We start from the raw sequence: 23,072 nt of genomic DNA on the forward strand, positions 1-23,072 counted from the left end.
CACTATGTAGCTCTGGCTGGCCTGGAACTCACTCTGTAGACCAGGCTGGCCTCAAACTCAGAAATCTGCCTGCCTCTGCCTCCCGAGTGCTGGGATTAAGGCATATGCTACTACACCAGGCACTAATTTCTTAATCTTAGCATCACCGAAATATTGGACCAGACAAACTTGCAATTTTAGGCTTGTGCATGGTAGGCTTGGCAGCATCTAGAATATCCACTTGCTAAAGCCAGTAGCTTTCTCTCTGTCCAGGTTAAGGCAGTGAACAGAATTTCCAGACATGGCTGTTTCCTTCATATTGAGCCCCACAGGGCTGCATGCAGCTTTGGAGTCTTCAATGATTTTTTTTTCCAAATGTACTTATGTGTATGAATGTTTTACTTCCATGTGTATGTATACAACATACATGACTGGTGCCTACGGAGGTGAGAAAGTAAAAGAAGAGGGGTCAGAGCTCCTGCAACTGGGGTTACAGATGGCTGTGAGCCACCATGCAGTTGCTGGAAACTGAACCATGGTCCTCTGCAAGAATGAGTTCTTAACTGCTAAGCCATCTCTCCGGCCCCAACTTCAGGGAACTCTGATCCAAACTGATTCAGAACTTAGGTTACTGGTTGGAGATTTGGGGGTCACTTGGACTCAGTCCACTATGAGCTGAGAGGTGGCCCTGGCCCAGGTTTCCCTCAGGTGCTGACTGTGCATAAAGGAAAGTAGTAAGTCTGGGTCAGGAGAGTCAGGGAAGAGACCAGCGAGGGAGCGAGAGGGAAAGGTGCTCTTGGGAGGAGTAACAAGTGGCCAAAGGCAGCATTTCCTGGAGAGATGCACTGGTGGGGGCGACAGTGACAGTGGTGGTCAGGTGCCTCTTAGGTGACCTTGATGCCCGGGGCTTCAGTGCTCACAGAGTCCCCACTTGGAAGTATGGGGACATCTTGCTGTCTTTACTGATCATTGCTTTATCTACATCTTGCTCCCTCTCCAGAGGACATTGTACTGGAGAGGTCATCAATCACCTCCCTGCCCCTCCCACCACAGGATGGTCCCGGTCTTTCCCTCATCTGTAGTGATCCTACTGGCCACTTGCTTTTTTCTCAACACACTCCCTTCGCATGGCTTCCCTAGTGTCCTCAGAACTGTCACCTGTACAGCTTTGGAGACATACCCACCCACAGGTGCAAACGACACACTTCTGGATCTGGACTTTCCGGCTCCAGATCTCAGATATACCATCTCACAGGCATCTCAGACTCAAAGCATCATCTCACTATTCACTCCTTTCCACTCGGCAGGCATCAGAGAGCCGAGACCTAGTCACCCGTTTGCCCTCTTGGGGAGAGGAGGTAGGACCTAGAACCATCATCGCCCAGTGACCAAGCCGTCTGGTTTCCTGTCTCCACCTCCTACATCTGACCTCACTGTCTCTATACTTCAGTGTCCTGTCATCTTCTCCGTGGGCACGAAGCAGCACTGCTCTCTGCTTGTCCTTCTTTCAGGCCACCCCAGCCACTCCCACTGCCTGCTTAAACGTTTGTTAGGAACCCAAGTGGCCCCCTCTGCCTTCTTGCTCTGACCGTGAGAGCTTGTCTTCAAGTTCCCAAATCCCCATGGTCCTCTCCATTGACCAACCCTGCTGCAGTCTCCTCTCCTCACGTCACCTGCCTCTTTCTTGTGGGAGGCTCCCTGGCAGTGGCAACCTCTCCCATGCCATGAAGGCGCATGCACCTTTCCCCTGACCCCTTGCATTTGTCAGTGACAAGCTGGAGTGGGCTCCTTTGTGGATTCAGGGCAAACTGTGATGAGTGAGCTGAGTTGTGCCACTTGGCTTTTAATGTCCTCCTACCAATTGAGGGCACCTGTCCCCTCTTCCCTGAGGTGTCATCTACCTGCCCGCATGGGGAGAGAAGATTAGCTCTGGAATAGCCTCAGCTAATGTCTTTCTCCTCTCCCAGGCCTCTCAGGGCATGTCTCTCCCGATCTTCTCTCCCCTCCAGGAATGGACTGCCAATACAGGCCGATGGCCACCGTGTGCACCAGTCCCCAGATGGCACACTGTTGATCCACAACTTGCGGCCCAGGGACGAGGGCTCTTACACATGCAGTGCCTTCCGTGGGAGCCAGGCTGTGAGTCGCAGCACCGAGGTGAAGGTGGCCCTCCCAGGTGAGAAAGGCTCGTCGTGGGCTTTGCTGTCCTGAAGGCAGCTGAGCACCAAGGGCCACAAGCTTAGTGATCCAAGACACTCGTTCTCATCTGTGCTCACGTTCCTGTTTCTGGCACTGTAACAGGGGTGGGTGTTTCTTATGGTCCCAGAGCCTCACTTTACTGGGGCTAGCCTACCATCTAAGGCCATGGTGAAGATGTAGCAAAGTGTTGAGAGTTCTGTCATTCAAGGTCACCAGCTTTACTCCTAAGATAATGTTTATGGTGGATGAACCACTAAAGTCTACAAATTCTAATCAGGATGGCAGAAGGCCCTGTGGGTTTGGGCTGTGGCTCAGTGCAGAGCTCTTGCCTAAGGCCTTAGGCTCTAGCCCAGCACCATGACAAAAACAGAGAATAAATAAATAGAAGACCTCTTAAGAGAAAAGGCATAGGACAGATTCTTTGATCATTGTTGGCAGTCTCCTTTCCAAATCACGTAGTTTGTAATTTAAAGATAAAGATTAAAAATTCATATAAAAATGGCTGTAGGATGGAAACGTGTGTTTTTGATCATGTAGGCATGTAACAGGGTACCGTCACCCTCATCCTTTTTCCACGAGAGCTGTAGGGTGTTCCCACTGTTCACACAGCAGATTTGTGGCCAGCTGGGACTCAAGCCCAGGCTTTTTGACTTCTGATCTTACTTACCTTATATAGCCCAGGCTGGCCTTGAACTCGTTAAGTGGCCAACACCGGTCTCACCTTTAATCTCCCTGCCTCTACTTCCTAGGTGCTACCGTGCCTGTTCTGTTAAGCTCCATCTCAGAACTCGTGAAGCAGGACTGTTTTATGTTCCAACTTGCAGGAGCTCTGTGTTTAAGTGACAGGGCAGGAGGGGCCCCCTCACAGTGCTTAAGGTCTTAAGTGTTTCAGGGAGATGGAGCATCAAACAGCTCAGAGCCTCCAGCCAAGCAGCCAGTTCTCACAGGCTGAGGTGCATCCTGGAGATGCTGGAGAAAGGGCGCTTGGCTTGGCAGTAATGCTACCAACTGCCTGGTGTGCTTGAACATTGCCGTGCCACCGGGGCAGGCCTGGCTGTCCTCCTGGATGCCAGGCTGAGGGTGAGAACTGGCCAGGGGTTGAAGATGTGTGCTACAGTGCTGTTTCGTGAGTGTGACACTCAGGATTCCCTCTGTGAACTCTCTGAGCTACTGGGACCCCAGGGCCCAGCCAAGTGCTCTGCAATACGGAGACTCACACGGTTATAACTGTGTTGCCTGTGTGACCGCACTTTGGTCAAAGTCCCATATTGCAGGACTTCTATCTTTGATGTTTCTAGAAAATCCCACTCATCTATACATTGATCAAACTAATAAGACCAGGAGAACCCAGAATGCAGACTTACTATGGTGAAGAGACAGTCATTAGGAAACTGAAGATCTGAGCATGGCGACACATGGTGACACATGCCTATGAATCCTAGCACTTGGGTTGCACAGGATATGAGTGACATTATCCTGACTTAAAAGCCAAGACAAACAAAACCTAACACACTGTCAAACTAAAGGAGTCCTGGATGTTCACATTTGTGATCAGCCGTAGCTGTGTCTACCGAGAGGGGATGGCACTCGGAAGCTTGTTTGACAGTGGTGGCTAGTAGGCTGCTTTCAGGCTTTTGGTGACGTGTGGCTGCCAAGCTGATCTCCCAGACCCCACCCACGGCCACAGGCCTCTGCTGCATGGGGCTAACCTTCCATATTCTGGAGGTATCTCTCCAGAAGCCCAGCTGTCCCTCTCCTGTCTGTCTGTATTCCTTCCACGGACCAGGCTGCTGATCTATGCTCCTCTCACTTGTTGGTTTGGAGTCACACAGTGAGTCTCATGCTGCCAACGGAGGGCACTGGAGTTAGTTGGCATGGGGTGGTGGCTTAGGCTTTTCTCACCCTGGCTTGTTTTGCCTAAGGGTTAAGTGAATAGGATATATTGTGGGGACAAAGGCTACTACAAATGCCTGCTACCCATTCTGTCTGCCTCATTTTCTGAGGAAGGACACGGCGTGGGGCTGAGCACTCATGTTTTTGCAATGGTTATTAAATGTCCTGGCTGGGTGCTGTTTTAGTGGGTTTTGTGTTATAGACAAGCCCCCTATACTCTACCACCAAACTTATTCCCCTATGTTTTTCTCTTCTCTTCTTTAGTATTTTTAGCTTGAAATAGGGTCTTACTGAGTTGCCCTGCTGGCCTTGAAGCTGTGGTCTGCCTCAGTCTCCCCATCAGAGGTTACAGCCCAGTATCTCCCACACCATAACTCAGCAGTCCTTGGAGCGCCCCTTTGAGGGGGATGTTTTTATTCTCTCCATCTCACGGGGAAGTGACTGTCTTAAGCCCTGTCTGGAGTACCTATCATGATAGCCTGGGGCTGCAACAGCTCATGGCTGGAATCAAAGTTTCAGACTTTGCAAAAACTGTTTGTTACCACACACATGCAGGGAGACAGTCCTCTGGTTATGCTGATAAGCATACCAAACCTTTTGAAGGCCGTTTGGGCGGTCTGATCTTTTCATGGTGTCTTCTGAAGGAATAGGGAAATGGAGATACTAGCCCTGTGTGCCTGGTGGTAGGGACAGTGCTGCACAGAGCCTGCAGAGAGAAGAGGGGTAACTGCAGGATGAGGGAGTGGAATTAAACTCTGACAATTACCAGACACTCGAAGGATATTGAGGGTGGCACACGGGCTTGGGCCTCTGTGTAGTCTTGGAGCTTTGAAGATTTATCACGTTCTCAGGTGGAAACCAGGAAAGATGGGGATACAGGAGACAGATGCAAGCTGGGGAAGTTGGCGGGACCCAGTAGCAATAGGAAGATGGCAATGGCTTACTGACTTCCAGTTTCCCTAGGACTGACCCTATCTATCTTTCCTGCCAATCTGCGCCCATATAGCTGTCATTGGCTTTCCAGCTCCAGACAGTAGGGCAGGAAGTTAATGTGGAGCCATCGATGGTTTAGCCAGTAAGTGGGAGCCTGGGAAAGGCTGTGCATTGGGCATAGGCCACAGATAAGGGTCACAGGAGGGCCTGTGAGAGGCCATAGCAAGAGCTGCCTCAGCCCTTTCTCTCCTTGTCCTGCAGCGCCAGCCGCACAGTCCAGGGACCTAGGCAAGGACTGCATCGACCAGCCGGAGCTGGCCAACTGTGCGTTGATCCTGCAGGCCCAGCTCTGTGGCAATGAATATTACTCCAGCTTCTGCTGTGCCAGCTGCTCCCGCTTCCAGCCGAATGCCCAGCCTGTCTGGCAGCAGGGATGAAGGCTGGCTGTGGTGCCAGTTCTGGATAGTTTGCTGGGGAGAAGGGATGGTAAGGCATGGCTTTCAGAGGGAGTCGTCGTCGTCGTTCAGATACTGCCCCTCTCAGAAACCCAGGGTTGAGCCCCAGCAGCTGCCAGTGCCGGCTTCCCTTTGTAGTGCTCAGCAGGGTCTATCTGATATGACCATAGGCTGCTGTGACAAAAGGAACCCTTTACACCTTCCCTCTATAGTATCTGCTGCACCGAGGACCTTTTATCTGAAATGCTTTGGACCAAAGTGTTTTAAGCTTTTAAGTATTTGTAGACTTTACTAATTGAACATCCCTAACCTAAAACTCTGAAATGCTCCGAAGCTTGAAAGACCCAAACGCCATGTCAGCTTTCAAAACTGTCCGGGTTTCGAAGCACGTTTGATTTTGGGTGAGGGGTGCTCAATTTGTACAGAGGATCCACTCAGCACACGGCAGAGCCAGCTGGGTGGGGTGTCTGTGATGGTAGGGGAACAGGAACTGCTCAGTCAGACAAGTATTCCTGCTAGAATCCAGGTCTGTGGGGAGAGGCGAGCAGTCATTCAGGCTTGTCTATCTTCCTAGGCAGTGGCAGAGTTGCCTTCACCATCATCACTGGATGAAGCTCACAGTGTAATGCCAGGAAAGCAATCAGCAGGGTGGAGGCCACAGGCCGAGATGCAGGGATGTGGGGTGGAAAAGCCAGATAACCTGAAAAAAACTGGGAAAGAACTCACTGCAGGGGCATGACCTCCTGGGGTTCCCGAGAGGCAGGCTGGGAAGGTTCACTCCTTAAACTGGCCCGCTCCGAGTAACTGTAGCGAAGAGTCATGCTTCCTTAAGTAGTAATCTGTGGTGCATATCTGTTGCCAGAGAAAATCAGACTATGCTGCAAACGGGCGGCTGGGGGCTAGTGAGATGGCTGGTGAGATGGTTAAGGCACTCACTGCCAAGCCTGATGACCGACCGGAGTGTGCTCTCTGGAACCTCCCTGGTGTACGGCAGAACTGACTCGGGCCAGCTGTCCTGACTGCACACATAGAAGCACAACTGTAAAGTCTATAGAACAACAGCTGCGAATGGTGCTGCATGCCTACAATCCCAGTGCTTGAGAAGCTGATGCGGGCGTGCCAGTGTGAGGCAGCCTGGGCCAGAGTGAGCTCCTGTCTCAGAGTAAACAATCCATAGAACCCAGCATCAGCCCGATGAAGGTGCAATGTGACAACCAGGGTGGTGATTTTAGTAGTCTGAGCTGCAGGAGGGCATTCATCTTTTACAATCTCTGATTTCTTTTTTTTTTTTTTGTTTTGTTTTTTGTTTTTTCGAGACAGGGTTTCTGTGTGTGGGTTTCTGTGTGTAGCCCTGGCTATCCTGGAACTCACTTTGTAGACCAGGCTGGTCTCGAACTCAGAAATCCGCCTGCCTCTGCCTCCCAAGTGCTGGGATTAAAGGCGTGTGCCACCACGCCCGGCCCTCAATCTCTGATTTCTTAATGCTCTAGGAAGAGGCCTGGATTTAATGAGCTTCCAGGGCTCTTCCCACGTTTTCTCCGACTCCTCTGGAAGACTGTCTAGTAACACAGGTTACTATGGAGCAAAGTTCTGACACTGGCTGGAATACAAAGCTTCCTGTGTGAGTGGTGTCTCAGGCTATTTTGCTCAGAGAGCTGAGGAATATCCGGGTGCCAGACATTTTCTGCAGGTGGGAGTAGGGGCTAAATTGGGAGGTGAGGGATGAACTGCTCCAGGTCAAGGTGCTGAACTTCATGCTACACAGAGCACACAAGTAACTCCTCAGTGTAAAGCACAGCTTGGTATCCTCCCCTCTTATACTGATAGTCTGACTTAACTGGCCTTGTGAGTAGGCTGGATATTATAGGTGATGTGTGAACACGCCTGTGTGTGCACTGGGGGATCTCATGCATGCTTAGAACATGTTCCACCGAGCTACACTATAGCTAAGACTGAGAAGCAGTGCTGTCAGGCATGGTGGGACACACACACCTTCCCTAGCATTTGAGAGACAGAGGTAAGTGGATCTCTGAGCTCAAGGCCAGCCAGGGTTACATAGTGAGACCCTGTCTCTACATCCACAGCTCCACTCTACCCCTGGGCTGGGGCTAATAGTCTCTGGCTTCTTGGTGTAGACCATACTATTGCTACAGATCCCAGTCATACCCTGAAATTTAAGGATATACTAATCCCCCCAAAAGATTTTATAGTCACAAGCTAGAAATGAGCAGTAAAAAGAGAGTTAGATTAAAAACAGAACTATAAACTCATTTGCAAATAAGAACAGCCCTTCATGGGCAAAAGCTCTACCACGAACATTTATTTTTGTTAAAGCAGATTATAAATTCTCATCAGTACAAATATATATATATATATATATGTATATATAACTTACATTTGATTGTAAGGCCAACGTTCAAAAGTAAAAATGAGATGGGGGTTTCACGTTGTTAACCATGGTCAAGTAGCTGCAACTGGCACAGGATGTTCTGTTCATGGTGGGGCAGAAGGGGACACAGACACATAGCACATAAACCAGAACCTCATCCCTGTAAAATTTATGGGAACAAAACTTCAAGGACAGAACCCATTAAGACCCACAATACAAACCAACACAATAGCTTGCGTTCCCTTTTCTGGATATGATTATGTCATTGTCACCATAACGCTAAAGGATTAACATAAGGAAATTGCAATGATATGTAAAAGATTCAACATCCATTCTCTAGAGCGTAGATTTGATTCCATTAAAATGATGACATTAGAATTTCACCATAGTTTAAAACCAGGACAACACTGCTCGCTCATCTTATTAAAACTACTACCTAGTGACTGCACTGACCAGCAGCATGACCATTCTGCAGTGTGCTAGTTAACAGGGATGGTCACAAACAAGCCAGGGCTCCTGCCTACAACTTCCAACCCTTCCTCTTTTTTACTTCAATAGGCATCAAAGATAAATCAATCTTATGTACAATTTCTTACATCTAACCCGCACACTTTTGGCAAGATTACTTACAACTCATACAACTTTTTAATATTGAGAACTATTTAAAATATTCTAGGTGCATAAAAATAAAGATTTTGGCTTTTTGATATATATATATATTTATATTTATTCTGTAACTCAAAATGGAAGCTCAGCTTTATCCCCAGACTACAGCTCTACTGGGCAGCTGCTGCTGTGCACTCCCGTGAACCCAGCAGCACAGCCTGCCTGGCTTCACCCAGCCACACTGTCCCCATTGAGCGATTGCTAAGACAGCCCAGGACTGGGAGAAACGGGTGACTGGCTTAAAAAAGGGAGATTGTTTTGCTTCCTGTTATGTTTTATATTCCAGTAAATGTGCTTTGAATACAGATTCCTCTTCAGATCTTCTGCCTCTCTGTTGCCAGAGATTTGTTAGGGTGAGAGGGGCCAGAAGGCCAGGTTTCCTTGACTTCTCTAGCCTAGCTGCAGGGCAGTCCTTCCCAGGAAGGCTTGCCTCCCTTCTGTGGACGTCATCCCTCACTGTACTGGGCTTGGACTTGCTCCTTGGGACCTCTGGGATTAGTGAAAAGAGTGCTGATCTGGAAAGCAAAGTCCCCTTTGCCCTCCACCCCCTGCTCTTTTGCCTAAGTACAGAAAACGCCTGTCGCAGAGACTGACTAAAGTTCTATTTCAAACGTCTTCTGTAAGTCACTGGAGAAAGGGTTGGTAGGAGAAGGATTTGTACGCTGTTTGGACTTGCTTTCTAGTGCGGCCCACTGAGCTTCGAAAGGATCCACTGGGCAGGTGCCTGGAGGGACTTCTGCATGCCTGTTTCCTGAGGCTAGCCCACCATTGTCTACACCATTGAAAGCTGCAGAACCATTGAGGTGCTGAGCAGGAGGCTTAAAGAAGGGACTGGTAGTAGCACTACTTGTCTCATATTGAGGGAATGTCTGCTGCTTGGCCAGGCTTGGTGACTGATGTGGATGAGTGGCCTGAGGGTGGCCTGCAGTGCCAAACACATTGGCTACCATCTGGGATGGGGTGATGCCCACTACAGGCACATTAGAGGCCGGGTAGGGCATCCCATTGGCCACAGGGTAGGACTGAGTAGGGACAAAGGCTGGTTGTAGGGGTGGGACCACACCCACGGGCACAGGCTGGGACGTGAGGAAGGCATGTCCTTGGAAAGGAGGTGCTGGAGGGGCAATGGCGGCAGGCGGAGGCGGCTGGAGAACTGGCTGCAGAGGGGCAGCTGAGACCTGCGGCTGCTGGGCCCGCACACTCTTTGACACTTCTTCTAACCAACGGTCAGCTTCAGAGGGAGTGCGTCTGTGACCAGCCTGGAAGAGACCTGGAGAGGCAGCACCAGTAGACTGACCCCACTCAGTCCCTAGAACCAGAGAGAAGGGGGTTTGGGGAGGGAGAGTTAGAAGCCTTTCTTACTTGGTAATCTTGGTAATGTGAATGACCCTAAATGTCCCATGATGGGACACTGACTGAAGTGTCACCAGCCTAGGAGCTCTGCTTTGGTGGGATGAGATCCTGTCAGAGCATGATGTCATCTTAAGGCATGTGGAGGTTCAGATGCCCTGGCTGGTGTCAGAACCCTGTCATGCTGCCATGGCACATCCCTAGCAGAGAGATTGGCTATAATACTCCATGGCTCACAGTGCTGAGCCAAGGGGCATGCCTGTATTCCCAAACAAGGAGTTTGAGGCAGGTGGACCGAGTTACAGGCTACAGAACAAGGCTGTCTTAAAATCTCAAATCTTACTGGGCAGTGGTGGTGCACGCCTTTAATCCCAGCACTTGGGAGGCAGGTGGATTTCTGAGTTTGAGGCCAGCCTGGTCTACAGAGTGAGTTCCAGGACAGCCAGGGCTACAAAGAGAAACCCTGTCTTGAAAAACCAAACCAACCAACCANCCCCCCCCCCCCAAAAAAAAACCCTAAACCAAAAACCTCAAAACCAAAACCATGAATAAAAAAAAACTATCCCCCCCACCCCCAATACCCCCAAAGCCAGCAGTGGTGGAGCACACCTCTAATCCCAGCACTCAGAGGCGCAGGCAGGGCTCTAGCTCCAAACCATCCTGCTCTACAGAGAGTTCCAGGACAGCCAGAGTTACATAGTGAGAATATGTCTCAAAACATCTCAGAAAAGCTAGTAAAAAAAAAAGTCTGGACGTGCTCTCTATGGCACTTAGATGAGCCTGCCGTGCAGGGTGCTTTTTCATCCATAGGCAGCTGTGTGCTACTAAACTCCAGTGGCTTATTAGAATTCTATGGCAGCCAAGTCCCACCGTCCTGAGAACAGTCCATCTAATCCTTTTATTTCCATTTATTTCCCACAGCCACTTCTGTCTAGGAAAGAATATAGTTTTCACAGTAGTCCTCATTCAGGTAGCTGGCCATTTTTTAGAACTTGCTCCTAGAATCTATTCAACATCTCTGGCCACCTTACCCGGATGTATGGCTGCAATTTCCTTGTTAGCAGCATCAGGGGCATGGGCCCAAGGGTTGGTTTCACGGACAGGCATTGCTACGGGTGCTAGAGCAGTATTGGCTGGCTTAGCAGTAAGCACATGGGAGGCTGAGTCAGTGCCATTAGCTACAATGGAGCAGACAACATGGATGGAGTTAATTCATGCAGGGTGTCCAAGCTACACGAGATGGGTCAGTCAGGTCAATGTACAATATTTGAACAGACAAGACAGAGCAGTTGGTGCGGGGAGGATCATGCACTCCTGCGGTGGATTTCACCTTTTCACAAAAACAGACTGTATCAAATGATTGTACTGATAAATGACTGTTCTTTGAAAATATGTATATGAGAGACAAAATGAAGCCTAATACAATTTCAAATTAAATCGATTATTTAGCAACTAGGCTTTGGCTTAAAATTAAGTAGATAAAGCATTTTGTTCTACACTTTTCTAAAAGATCAAATCAGGCCAACTATAATAATGGGTTAAGTATAATTTCTTAGTATGTTCTCAGCATCAAGATAACAATATTTTATATACACCAAATTTAATTTTTTCAAAAGTCTCATACATCTGGGATTAGGAAATGAGTTCCAATGTGTTCTACAGAAGCCTAAAGCCAGATAGCCCCTGGTATAATACTGTATTTTTACCTATACATTCAAACCTAGGATAAAGTTTAATTTATAAGCTTGGTACACTGAGAGGCTAATAATTACTGTAAGAACATATAATAAACGTATTTAAAACATGAATTTTTTGTTTCTGGAATTTTCTATTTAATGTTTTGAGATAGTAGTTAACCACAGGCAATTGAAACTTCAGAAACCATGAATGAGGGGTTTGCCTATATAACTGGTAAAAAAAAATCACATGGTATATGTTTTCATTTACTTTAATACATTTGTCATTTGCTGCAAAATTAATCTTCTATCTGTGTCTTTTCCCCATGTAATAGTCATAATATCCAGAGAACTGGGCTTTCTCTCCTCATCGCCTTCCCTCAGCTCCTAAGGCCTGTTCCTTTATCAGTCTCTAAGCTATTCTAGCTTTCCATCATATTTAGCATGGATGATGTCCCTTTAGGACTGGACAACCACACTGAGTCAGGGTATTGGTATTGTTTACCTGGGGCTATGAAACAACAACAAAACTATATCAGCTAGAGACTGGAAGCCCCTAAAGACAAAGGACATTGCTCCGTTCAGGTTCTATACCCAGTGCCCTACAAGCAGACAGCAGTGGGATGTAAGTGGGGCAGGAAGATCTGAATTTAAATCCCAGCTGCACAGCTTGCGCAATCCACTCAGCCTATCTTGAGCCTCATTTTTCTTCTTTGTAATGGCTACCTTAAAGAACTATTTGAGGATTAAATAAGACAATGTGTGAGCATTTCCCAGTGTGGTAGGCACTGTTAAGTGCTTGATATATCAAGTTTACTTTTTCTTGTACTATAAATGTCTGTTAGATGAGAAGAAAAGCTATGCGATGATATAAAGGACACATGATTATAAGTATCATGTCAAAAGATTGAGACCTAGAAGCAAAACAGAGTTATGGCAGCTTCTTCCAGGGGTAACAGCACTGTCCTGTAGTGCAGCCCTTTTTACTTGAAAAGTTCTCAAAAGACATGGGAATGGGCAATTGTCAGAGCCACTGATTTATTGACCTGTGAGTTGGGAAATTAATTTAGCATACTGGGGGCTGTGGGAAATGGCACCAACTCCAACTCTGAAGTAACTCTATTGTCACAAAAGCCAATTTAGAGACCACAAAATGAACCAGTGAGCCAGACGAGAGGATTCTACTTTATGAATCTTTCAGTAGAGAGAAGGTAAGTCTATGTCTCAATGTTAACACCACTGGCATTTTGGGATGGATGATAATTTGTTGTAGGTGCTGTCTTGCATGTTGAAGGATGTTTGGCAGTACTTCGAATGCTATAATAATCCCAAAATGTCTCCATACAATGAATACCAAAATTTCCCTGAGGTGGCCAAATTGTCCTTGGTGGCGAATCACAGAGCTTAAACCAATCTTGACAGCTGTTCTGTCCCGTAGGTCAAGAGGCAAATAAAGCAGTGAGTGGAGGCTACACAGACTTTCTTGGATGTGTAAACAGATAAATTCATGCCAAATGATGAAAAGCAGACAGTTTAGACAAGAGAACAAAAGCCCAAAGATGTGGCTGACAGGGAAATGAGGGATGCTGGCAAGCTCAGGATGCCAACTTCAGGAGACGCATGCTCACAGGATTAGTTTTAAAGAGAAAAACTGAGGTCAGAGGTCACCCACCTTGTAACACAGGAGACTGTGGTGCCACCAATGTCACTGGTTTGGTCATTGGGGCGGAGGAGAAGGGGTCCTCAGAGGGCGTGCTGAAGGCACTGGTGATCTGGGAGCACAAGGAGCTGATGCTCTCGGCCTCTCCTTCCACCTCGGGCACTGCAAGGCAAAAAGGAAATGGTTCTAGACAGGAAAGAGAGGAGTCCTGAAATATGTCAGTACAGTGTAAGGCTGCCATTTCTCATTTTAACTCGTTTCCTTGCAGAAGGATAAGTCTCAACTGTCAGGCTACACAATCAGCGTCCGTAAATTAACACCTCAACTTTCAGACAGGAAAGTAGAAGCCATCAGTAACTCACGCACTAAGATCGTCTTTCTCTGCAAATCCCTAATTTATCTCTTCGTGAGACATTAGTTGGGAATTTGGTGGGTTTTTTGTTTTGTTTTGTTTTGTTTTGTTTTGTTTTGTTTTATTGGTATAGCTGGGTCTTTCTGGAAGATCTCTGAAACCTATTTTAACTTTCAACCAGTTCCCAGAAGCTACAACCCAATCAATTCTAGAGCTTAAATGTAGGATGCTAAAGACTCTCTTTATTACTAATTCTGGAAAGCCAAGCAGAAAGATTGCTTTGACCTAGAGTGTGGAGTTCAAGTAATTTGAGATCATGGAGGAAGAGGGGAGGGAGGAGGCAGGATGGGTCTCTGAGAACATTTCCTCATTACTGAGCAAACAATTTATGTGTACCGAGCCTTTGCTCGTCTGTGAAAAGAGAAAGATCCTGTGCCTCATATGCCCCAGAGGGAGACTGCAACAAGTTTCTTGAAGCACCTACAGCTGTCTTGAGGGTGCTGAGAGCTGAAAAGCCTTGCCATCATCACCTAACTCCAACCGCTCTTTAAGCCTAGTTCTACTGCCCACAGGTCTGTCTTCTGTGTGCTTGTACGGTGTTGTCAGGAGGAGTGCTTACTGAGCCAGAGCTTCCTCCTGGTCAGTTATGGAGATAGCATGACTGACCTCAGAAGGAAGGATAAAAGACAGGGCCAGTAAAAGCACCAAGCAGATCTAACATTTTAGCTGTAGCTCATATGATAAGGATAGAGCTTACAGACCAGCTCAGCTGAACTGAGGATACACAGCAGCCATGAATAAATGAGCGACCACCTGCTTCTGATGAACATTAGACCTTAGATTTGTGTATGAGAGCCATTTAGAGTTTCTTCCCCATGAAGCCAACCTCCCACAAATACAAGGAACATTTACCCATGTCTTCTGTTCCTTTGACAGTGCTGCTATTAATCTGCAAATGTTTCTAAAGCCTATTTAATTCTCTGGGGTCCTATGAGCACAGAAAGAATGGAAATTTGGAACTTTTTATGTATGGAAATAGGCTAGCTGAGAGAGAGAACACCCATATCAGGACAAACCACGGACCTTGTTGCTCAGGCTAGAAATTCCACTGTGGCTCTGTCACTACTGATGGAAGAGAAATTAATTATTCATGACCCTAGTTTGCTCTCTCATGAAATGACACACACTATAATAGTTTCAGACAGACAGGCATGACTAAAAGGGATTTGTGTTGTTTCTGATGGAGCTAGAGCACATTACCTGTGTTTTTTATTGGGAAATCAGTCTTCCTCTGCATGGTGGAAGGCAACTCATTGATGCGTAGGGACAGCTGGCGTTTAAAGGGTGACATCTTCTGGCTAAGAGCAGGAAATCCCCGGAAAGAGCCTTGACGAGCAAGCTGTTCAATTGGTGCATGCCGGCGTGGGATAGCATGGGGATTGTTCATCTCTGAAGATGCAGTGCCATCCGGAGTGGAAGAGGTGGGAGAGGATGGTGATGGAGCAGTGTTGCCAGGAGCCACTGATGGACCAACAACTGTCTTGTCTGTCTCAGCTCAAGAAAACCAAAGTAAAAGACCTTAGACCTCAGCAGACCTTCAAATATCCAGAGTTCACAGAGCTGTGACCTTCAAATATCCTGAGTTCACAGAGCTGAGCGCTCAGAAGCCTTCTCATTCTTGAACTCTTTCCCATATTCAAATCTAATCTATTCTGACAGATGACGGGTTAACAAATACCCTGGTTGCTTTATACTCTATTAAGACACAATTCCAAGCATCTATATAAATGCTCACAGCAAACAATAACTACTACCATGGGATCCCAAGTCCCTCTTCTGGTATGCAGACATACAAACAGACAAAATACCCATAATACAAGTAAATACATTTGGGGGGGGGGGAAATTTAAGACAAAGTTCTTCTGTTTAGCCCTGGCTGTCCTAGAACTTACTCAATAGACCAGGCTGGCCTTGAACTTGTAAAGATCTTCTCGCCTCTGCCTTCCAAGTGCTCCACCACTGTCCAGTGTAAATAATCTTAAGACACAAATAACCCAGCTCCAATGGAGTCCTTGTGCAAAGTCCATAGGCACCTGCACTTACATATCACATATCCCCCCCCATGTATACAAATTTAAAATGAAAATTAATCTAAAAAAAAAAGAATAATGAGTCATCTGGATGGCAAAACCCTATTGCCAAACACACATGATCTGGCATAGGTCAGAGAGATCAAGTTAGAATTATGCTGGAGGCTTTCTTCTTACTGTCTAGTCTTTAACCATTTATTTATTTATTTATTTATTATAAGTAAGTACACTGTAGCTGTCTTCAGACACTCCAGAAGAGGGAATCAGATCTTGTTAAGGATGGTTGTGAGCCACCATGTGGTTGCTGGGATTTGAACTCTGCACCTTTGAAAGAGCAGTCGGGTGCTCTTACCCACTGAGCCATTTCACCAGCCCCTACTGTCTAGTCTTTAAAGCACATGATGCTATGTAGGCTTTTAGGGGAAACTGACATACAGTGTTACCCAGGTGTGGACCCTACAAGCAGAAATAGTGGCTGGCTAGGCAAGATGTGCCCACTAGTTAAACAAAGTGAAGTCTACTGTGAGGGTAACCATACTTTCTAATTGAATTTGGACCCCTTTCCAAAGGAGGAGGGTCATATCTGGTACTATAAATCTAGTAAAAACAAAACAAAACAAAACAAAAACCCCTGTGGTTCACAAGCTGAGAAGATAGCTAAGCAAGTGAAGTGCTTTCTCTGCCAAGTCTGAGGCCTGGAGCTTGGATCCTCAGGACCCAAGAGAATGCCTCCTGGGCATGGTAGTTCACTTGGGATCCAACACTAAAGAAGGGACAAGGGGGATCCTTAAAGCAAGCTAGCCAGGTTAGATTAATCTAACTCAGTGAGCTCTGGGTTGAACTGACTCTGTCTTATGAATAAGGTAGAGGGGCTGGAGAGATGGCTCAGAGGTTAAGAGCACTGACTGTTCTTCTAGAGGTCCTGAGTTCAAATCCCAGCAACCACATGGTGGCTCGAAACCATCCGTAATGAGATCTGACGCCCTTTTCTGGTGTGTCTGAAGACAGCGATAGTGTACTCACATATATAAATAAATAAATCTAAAACAAAAAATAAAAAAACAAAAACAAAAACAAAGAAACCCACTGGCTGCTCTTCCAGAGGACCTGGGTTCAACTCTAAGGCCCACACAGCGGCTCACAGCCACTGCGCCCCAGTCCCCGAGAGTCTACCACTCTTTTCTGGCCTCTAAAGGTACGAGGCACACATGTGGTACACAGACATACATGCAGGCAAAGCTCCCGTAACACAAAAATTAACATTTAAAAAGTTGCTGGGCAGTGGTGGAGCACGCCTTTAATCCCAGCACTCGGGAGAAAGAGGCAGGCGGATTTCTGAGTTCGAGGCCAGCCTGGTCTACAGAGTGAGTTCCAGGACAGCCAAGGCTATACAGAAAAACCCTGTTTTTTTTTGTTTGTTTGTTTGTTTGTTTTTTTGTTTTTTTCGAGACAGGGTTTCTCTGTATAGCCCTGGCTGAGAAACCCTGTCTTGAAAAACAAAAACAAACAAAAAAATTTAAAAAGTTATAATAAAAAAAGAAGAGAGTGCTAGTGAAGATGACTTGTGGTTTTGGCTTTGGCTTCCGCACACTCTCACACACATATGAGCCTTCATACAAATGTAAAAACACCAACATTCACATCACACACACAAAGACACATGCAAAAACCCCAAAGTCACTTTTGTGACTAAAGCACTCAGGATTATACCAGTCCTGTAACAGGCACAGTATCATCGCTAACTCTCAACCACATCATAACCAGTGTTCCCTTTGTATCCCTAAAACCCAGGGCTGTACTTTCTCCCCAAATCTTAAGTATTTGATGGTATTTATGTCTCACAGAGAGAGAAAGAGTGCATCAGAATTAAATCTGTTCCAGGGACAGGAATGGGCAGGGAACAAGGGATGTTTCTCTGCGCGTCTTCAACTTCTCTCTCACCTTCCCCAGAACATACTATAATGGACAGCATAAACAGTTTTTAAGCCAGTCTAAAGAAGGCATTTTTGTAAGATTTTTAGTTTTGTCCTTAACGTCTTCATGTATTGCTAAGGAGTCTGTCTTTGAGTGCATGGTGTAGGTGGGGATTGGGAATGCTAAAAATAGAAGCCAGGACCTTGAACATGTGGGAATGCTCTGTCACTGAGCTTCATGTGCAATCCAAGGGTTCCTTCAGTCTGTAGGGCACTTGTCTATAAACCTGTTGAGAAAACCTGAATTAAATAAACACATTACAGTAGAACACACCGTACCTTTCTTGGCATCTTGCAATTGTTTCATGATCTCCTCTCTTTCAGCTTGCTCAGTGGCAGTTGTGACACGGAATGATCCTTCTCTTGTAAAAGTGGTTCTACTGGCATCAAAAGTAGCAGTGACGCCACACTCCTTCTCCCGCTTCTGTTTACGCTCTAAACAGGCTGCAAAAGCACAGCCCACGGCATGGCTTAGTCTTTCCCCCTGTAGAGAGCAGGTTTTGAAAGCTCTATGAGAGAGAGTTACAGCACAAATAACTACATACAAACACAGCTGTTGTAAATTACAGTTTAAAGTTAACATGCCAGACAAACGGTCTTTATATCTAAGCCTCCAATTTCCCTTGAATTTTTATCTCTGTGTGTGTGTGTGCTTGTTTTCTTGTGCATGTGAATACAGATAGTCTCAAAGGCCAGAGGTGTTGGATCACCCTGGAGCTGAAGTTTCAGGAGGTTGTGAGATGCTTGACTCAAGTGAGACTATTGTTTTCTTTTTTAGAAACACAGAAACAGGAATGTGCTTTTCTTTTAATCCCAGGTGGGATATGGGCCTGCCTCAAATTGTCCACAGCAGATGACCATGATTTGCCTCATGCTCTAGCGGGGATGGGGTGGGGGTGACTTTGCCAGCTGCAGACAGTTTCTATAATTTTGTGACACTTGGAATTCTGGGAACTTTTCAGAGGGTACATAAATGCTAGAACCCTGAGAGGTGGACTGTTGGCTGTGGTTTGTTAAGTTGCTGTGTGCAAAGAAGAAAGAATAAATTAGGTATCATGATGTCAAAGATCAAACTTACCCCAAGGAACTTGACACCCCTAATCAGCAGGAAATAATGTATGGATATTTCCCTTTCCCCTCTATCCTTTTCTCTCTCTCCTATCTACTGTTAAGGGACTGAAAGGGTAGAAAAAGGGTAGAGAAGTGTGGAAGAAGAAAGAACCCACAAACTAGTAAAAGACTGGCTACATTTGACTTGGGTGCTGGGGACAGAACTCAGGGTCAGGGTCAGGGTCAGGGTTAGGAGGGGGTTCTCTGCAAAAGCAATATGTGCTTTTCATTACTGAGCCATTTTTCTAGCCCTCCAGTTGCTTTTTAAAGGGGGAATAGCAGGAATATTTGCCAGGCCATTCTAAGAAACCACTGGAGAGGAAGGAATTTCAGGAGCTTGACTCCACTGCTAATAATTCAGGGATGGAGGATTTACAAACTTTAAAACTCCAGATTATAAGGGACTCAAGGGCTAAGCCTAGTGAGCAGGCCTTTAACCCCAGCACTCAGGAGGCAGAGGCAGGCGGATCTCTGTGAGTTAGAGGCCAGCCTGGTATTGAGTTCAGGACAGCCAGTTCTATACACTCAGAAACCCTGTCTTGAAAACAAATAAATAAACAAAGGGAATAGGAAAACCTTGCTTTTTCCTTTTTCCAATGTTGGCAGGAGTAGACTTCCCCTCATGCCTTCTGTGGTGGTTTGAATAAACTTGGTCCATGGGAAGTGACACTATTGGAGGTGTGATCTTACTAGAGGAGGTGTAGCTTTGTTAGAGGAAGTATGTCACTGTAGAGGTGGGGCTTGGAGGTCTCCTATACACATACATACATACATACATACATACATACATATGTTTATGTATGTATGTGTGTGTGTGCGCGCTCAAGTCTGGCCAGTGTGATTCAGACCCTCCTCCTGGCTGCCTACAGAAGACAATCTCCTCCTGGCTGCCTTTGGATCAAGATGTAGAACTCTCAGCATCTCCTCCAGCAACATGACTGCCTGCCTGCTGTGATGCTTCCTGTCATGATGATAATGGACTGAACTGGTAAGCCAGCCCCAATTAAATGTTGTCCTTTATTAAAAATAAAATGTAGAGCATTTTTGATCAAGCATGGTAAGCTTAGAAAGGAAAATACAAAATGTATGGTTCAAAGACTAAAGGGGCACCAGGAAGTGGAATGGAGCTAAATCCTGTGTTCAAGGATATTAAACAAAATTAAGGGAGTGGTGACCTTGGGGCAAAATCCCACCCACATAAACTTATTATGTGTTTGCAAATGAACAAGAGGGCCATGTTCTAGTCCCAGCAAATAGCAGAATTTGGCAGCTTTGGTCACATGGCTCTGGCTTTAGAGTCAAGGATAGAAGGAGTTACTGGGAACAAATGATGCTGGTTAGGTGGAGCTAAGAAATTAGCAGTGATTATGAAGAGGCCAGCATCACTGGGGTGACATTTTTTGGGAAATATTTTCTGAGAGCACAATGAAGTTGTGTGTTAGAGATAGTCCTTGTGCCGCAGCTGGACTTGGTAATGTGTAAGAGTCACCCAGGTGGTACTGGTTTTGAAGGCATGAAGGGGATCATGGAGAGCAGCTGAGGCTTGGCACTGTGAGAGGCCAGGAAAGGCCATTGGTGAAGGTATAAGGCCTGGGGTTTGATCTCCAGCACCACAAAGAAGAAAAATAAATATAAATAAATCTTCATCCAGGTATAAGGCCTACAATTTCAGCATTTAGTGGGGCTGAGGTAGAAAAACAAGTTTAAAGTCAGTTTGGGCTATAGAGCAAGGAGACTTTGTCTCAAAATAAAAATCTATTTCTGTGCATTAATTTCTATCATAGTCCAATCCTTCCTTTCTGTTCTGTGCTATGTGAATGTGGTGTTGAAATAGGCCAGAGGCATTGACTCTCATGGAGCTGCAGTTATAGGGGATCACAATACTTTCTATAGATACTGGGAATCAAACTTGGCTAATCAAGAGAACACAAAATCTATTCTATTTTGTTTGCTTGCTTTTTGCTTTTTAAGACAGGGTTTTCTTGTGTAGTCTTGGTGTCCTGAAATTGTAGAACAGGTTGCCCTTGAACTCACAGAGATCTGCCTGCCTCTGCCTCTCAAGTGCTGGTATCAAAGTTGTGCACTCCCACTGCTTGGCTATAAACTCTATAGTCTTATAAAATAAAACAAAAAAACGGGGCTGAAGAGATGGCTCAGCAGTTAAGAACACTGACTGCTCTTCTGAAGGTCGTGAGTTCAAATCCCAGCAACCACATGGTGGCTCACAACCATCCGTAATGAGATCTGGCACCCTCTTCTGGAGTGTCTGAGGACAGCTAAAGTGTACTTACATATAATAAATAAATAAATCTTAAAAAAAAATAAAACAAAAACAAACTCTGCAAAAACTTTACAGATGAAAAGCTTCGACTCAAAAAGCTTAGAAATATGGTGACATGTTGTATCTGTGCCATCTTGTGTCCCTCACTTCCAGTCCCCAGTCCCTTTGCTTTCTGCTTTCTTCCTTTCTTTGTGGTGCTGGGGAATGAACCATGGTATTAGCCAATGAGCTCACCAGGGCATCTCTGTTTCACTTTAACGACTCTATATCTTAGGCAATCGCTTTGCGTTCTGATTTCCAGCTCAAAGGCTCAGAGCAAGCTTGACAATTACTTGAATAGAATCTTACAACAAACGCACTAGTGTAAGCAGCCTTAGCATCATGTATCTTATTAAAAAGTGTAGTGGAAACTGCTTTGCCAACACTAGCTGAAAGCACCTCAGCTAGAATCTTCATGACAGCATATGCCATGCTGGACTTACCGTGTCTTTGACAGCCATGAAGCAATGACAGATCCATCGCCGAGTGGTGCCATCACGACATATGTAAGAAAAGGCTCTGTCAAAGTTCCTATCTGGGGCACAGAATGAAACTTTTTCTATTGTCTGGTCAACTATGAGGTCCTAGAAAATGGAAACAGAAAGCAAGAGAAGGCTTCTGATGTATCTGGTCTTCTCAGAAGCAGCACAGGATGTTCATTTTGCAATGCAGAATTCCTACATAGGTTGCAACTTGATTAGGAAGCATCACTTGGCTCAAACAGTTCCCTAACTTATCTCCATATTCTGAAGTATGTATGTGTCAGCTGGTTCTAGTTCAGAGCTCTTCCACAGTAGTTGCCATGTTCAATTTGACAGTATGCATAAACAAATGCTTAAATCCTCTTGGCTTATTTGCAAATACAGCAAAAACATATAATACTGAGTTCCCACGATATATTATACAAATTAGAATGATAATACGTATTATTCTATTGCTTCCCCCTTTCAAATAACTGCATCTCCATCCAGTATAAAGTTTCTAATTCAAGTATTCTTTTCTTTGTTGTTGTTGTTTTTTGTTTTTTGTTTGTTTTTTGAGACAGGGTTTCTCTGTGTAGCCCTGGCTGTCTTGGAACTCACTCTGTAGACCAGGCTGGCCTCAAACTCAGAAATCCGCCTGCCTCTGACTCCCAAGTGCTGGGATTATAGGCCTGTGCCATCACCACCACCCGGAAAGTAGTCTATTTTTAAGATATAGAGTTTTCTTTTTTTTTCTGATTCTTTCCTTCCTTCCTTCCTTCTTTCCTCCCTCCCTCCCCTCCTCTCTTTCTTTTTTTTTTTTTTTTTTTTTTTTTTTTTTGAGATAGAGTCTCACCCTGTAGCTATAGTTGTCCTGGAACTCAGAGGTCCTTCTGGCTCTGCCTCCTAAATTGGGATTAATGACATGTGCCACCATGCCCAACCCTTAAATTTTTATTTGCCTTTCCCCCCCAGAACTTCTGAGATTATCTAGCTGTTTATTCAATAGTAGCATTTTTTCTTTCATATCCCTCAGTGCAATTTTAATGCCTGCTTTACAAGTTCTATTTGCTTCTGCTAGATTATTTTAGGGTTGGGTCTCAGCTTACTCTGTGAGAATGAATCACATTTTCTATTTCTTTGTATGCTAGAGATGGGTGCATCACAACATAGTTTCTTGCTCAAAGAAAGGTTAGGGACCTTAAGTTCAGACTCCTGTATCTATATTAATTTGTGCAGATCATAGCATGATCTTGTCACAAGCACTAATTCCAACATTGTATTACTCCTTGATAATAGGTAAAATATAAAGGTGGGAAAATGGATCCAATAGTGATAAACTGCCAATTACAGTGCACATGGTGGCTCACGCCTACAATCCCAGAACTTAGGAGGCTAGGCCAAGAGAACTGATGCACAGTCAAGGTCAAACTGGATTGCTGCATAGTGAACTCAAAACAAGAGAGACTGGGCTACACAGAGAGACTGTCCCCCTCCCCTCCCCAACTCAACTAACCCATCTACAAGTAACTTATCAGTCAACATGGAAAGAATGAAATTCATAAA

The 23,072-nt window shown here is 45.7% G+C and overlaps 2 protein-coding genes across 9 annotated transcripts in view; one reads left to right on the forward strand and one right to left on the reverse strand.

The window, feature by feature from the left end:
* Papln (papilin, proteoglycan like sulfated glycoprotein) overlaps nucleotides 1–5,792 on the forward strand; it is a 31,298-nt gene extending 25,506 nt beyond the window's left edge. The window contains exons 26-27 of one of the 2 annotated variants that reach the window (XM_021201562.1): nucleotides 1,989–2,155; nucleotides 5,266–5,792. In XM_021201562.1, coding sequence (XP_021057221.1) covers nucleotides 1,989–2,155; nucleotides 5,266–5,441 — 343 coding nt within the window. In that variant the 3' untranslated portion in view covers nucleotides 5,442–5,792. The remainder of the gene's footprint in view (nucleotides 1–1,988; nucleotides 2,156–5,265) is intronic. The other variant, XM_021201560.1, reaches the window with a different exon arrangement.
* Nucleotides 5,793–7,726: 1,934 nt separating this feature from the next.
* Nucleotides 7,727–23,072, reverse strand: part of Numb (NUMB endocytic adaptor protein) — a 126,913-nt gene continuing 111,567 nt past the window's right edge. For 5 of the 7 annotated variants that reach the window (XM_029540991.1, XM_029540988.1, XM_029540989.1 and 2 more), the window contains 6 exons: nucleotides 21,489–21,629; nucleotides 17,895–18,099; nucleotides 14,813–15,106; nucleotides 13,213–13,362; nucleotides 10,896–11,042; nucleotides 7,750–9,823 (listed from right to left, as the gene is read on the reverse strand). In XM_029540991.1, the coding sequence (XP_029396851.1) occupies nucleotides 9,108–9,823; nucleotides 10,896–11,042; nucleotides 13,213–13,362; nucleotides 14,813–15,106; nucleotides 17,895–18,099; nucleotides 21,489–21,629 (1,653 nt within the window). In that variant the 3' untranslated portion in view covers nucleotides 7,750–9,107. Of the gene's footprint in view, nucleotides 9,824–10,895; nucleotides 11,043–13,212; nucleotides 13,363–14,812; nucleotides 15,107–17,894; nucleotides 18,100–21,488; nucleotides 21,630–23,072 lie in introns of all 7 variants that reach the window. The other 2 variants (XM_021201567.1, XM_029540992.1) reach the window with 2 other exon arrangements.

Source organism: Mus pahari, chromosome 7 (genome assembly GCF_900095145.1).
Source record: "Mus pahari chromosome 7, PAHARI_EIJ_v1.1, whole genome shotgun sequence".
In the NCBI taxonomy this organism is placed as follows: domain Eukaryota; kingdom Metazoa; phylum Chordata; class Mammalia; order Rodentia; family Muridae; genus Mus; species Mus pahari.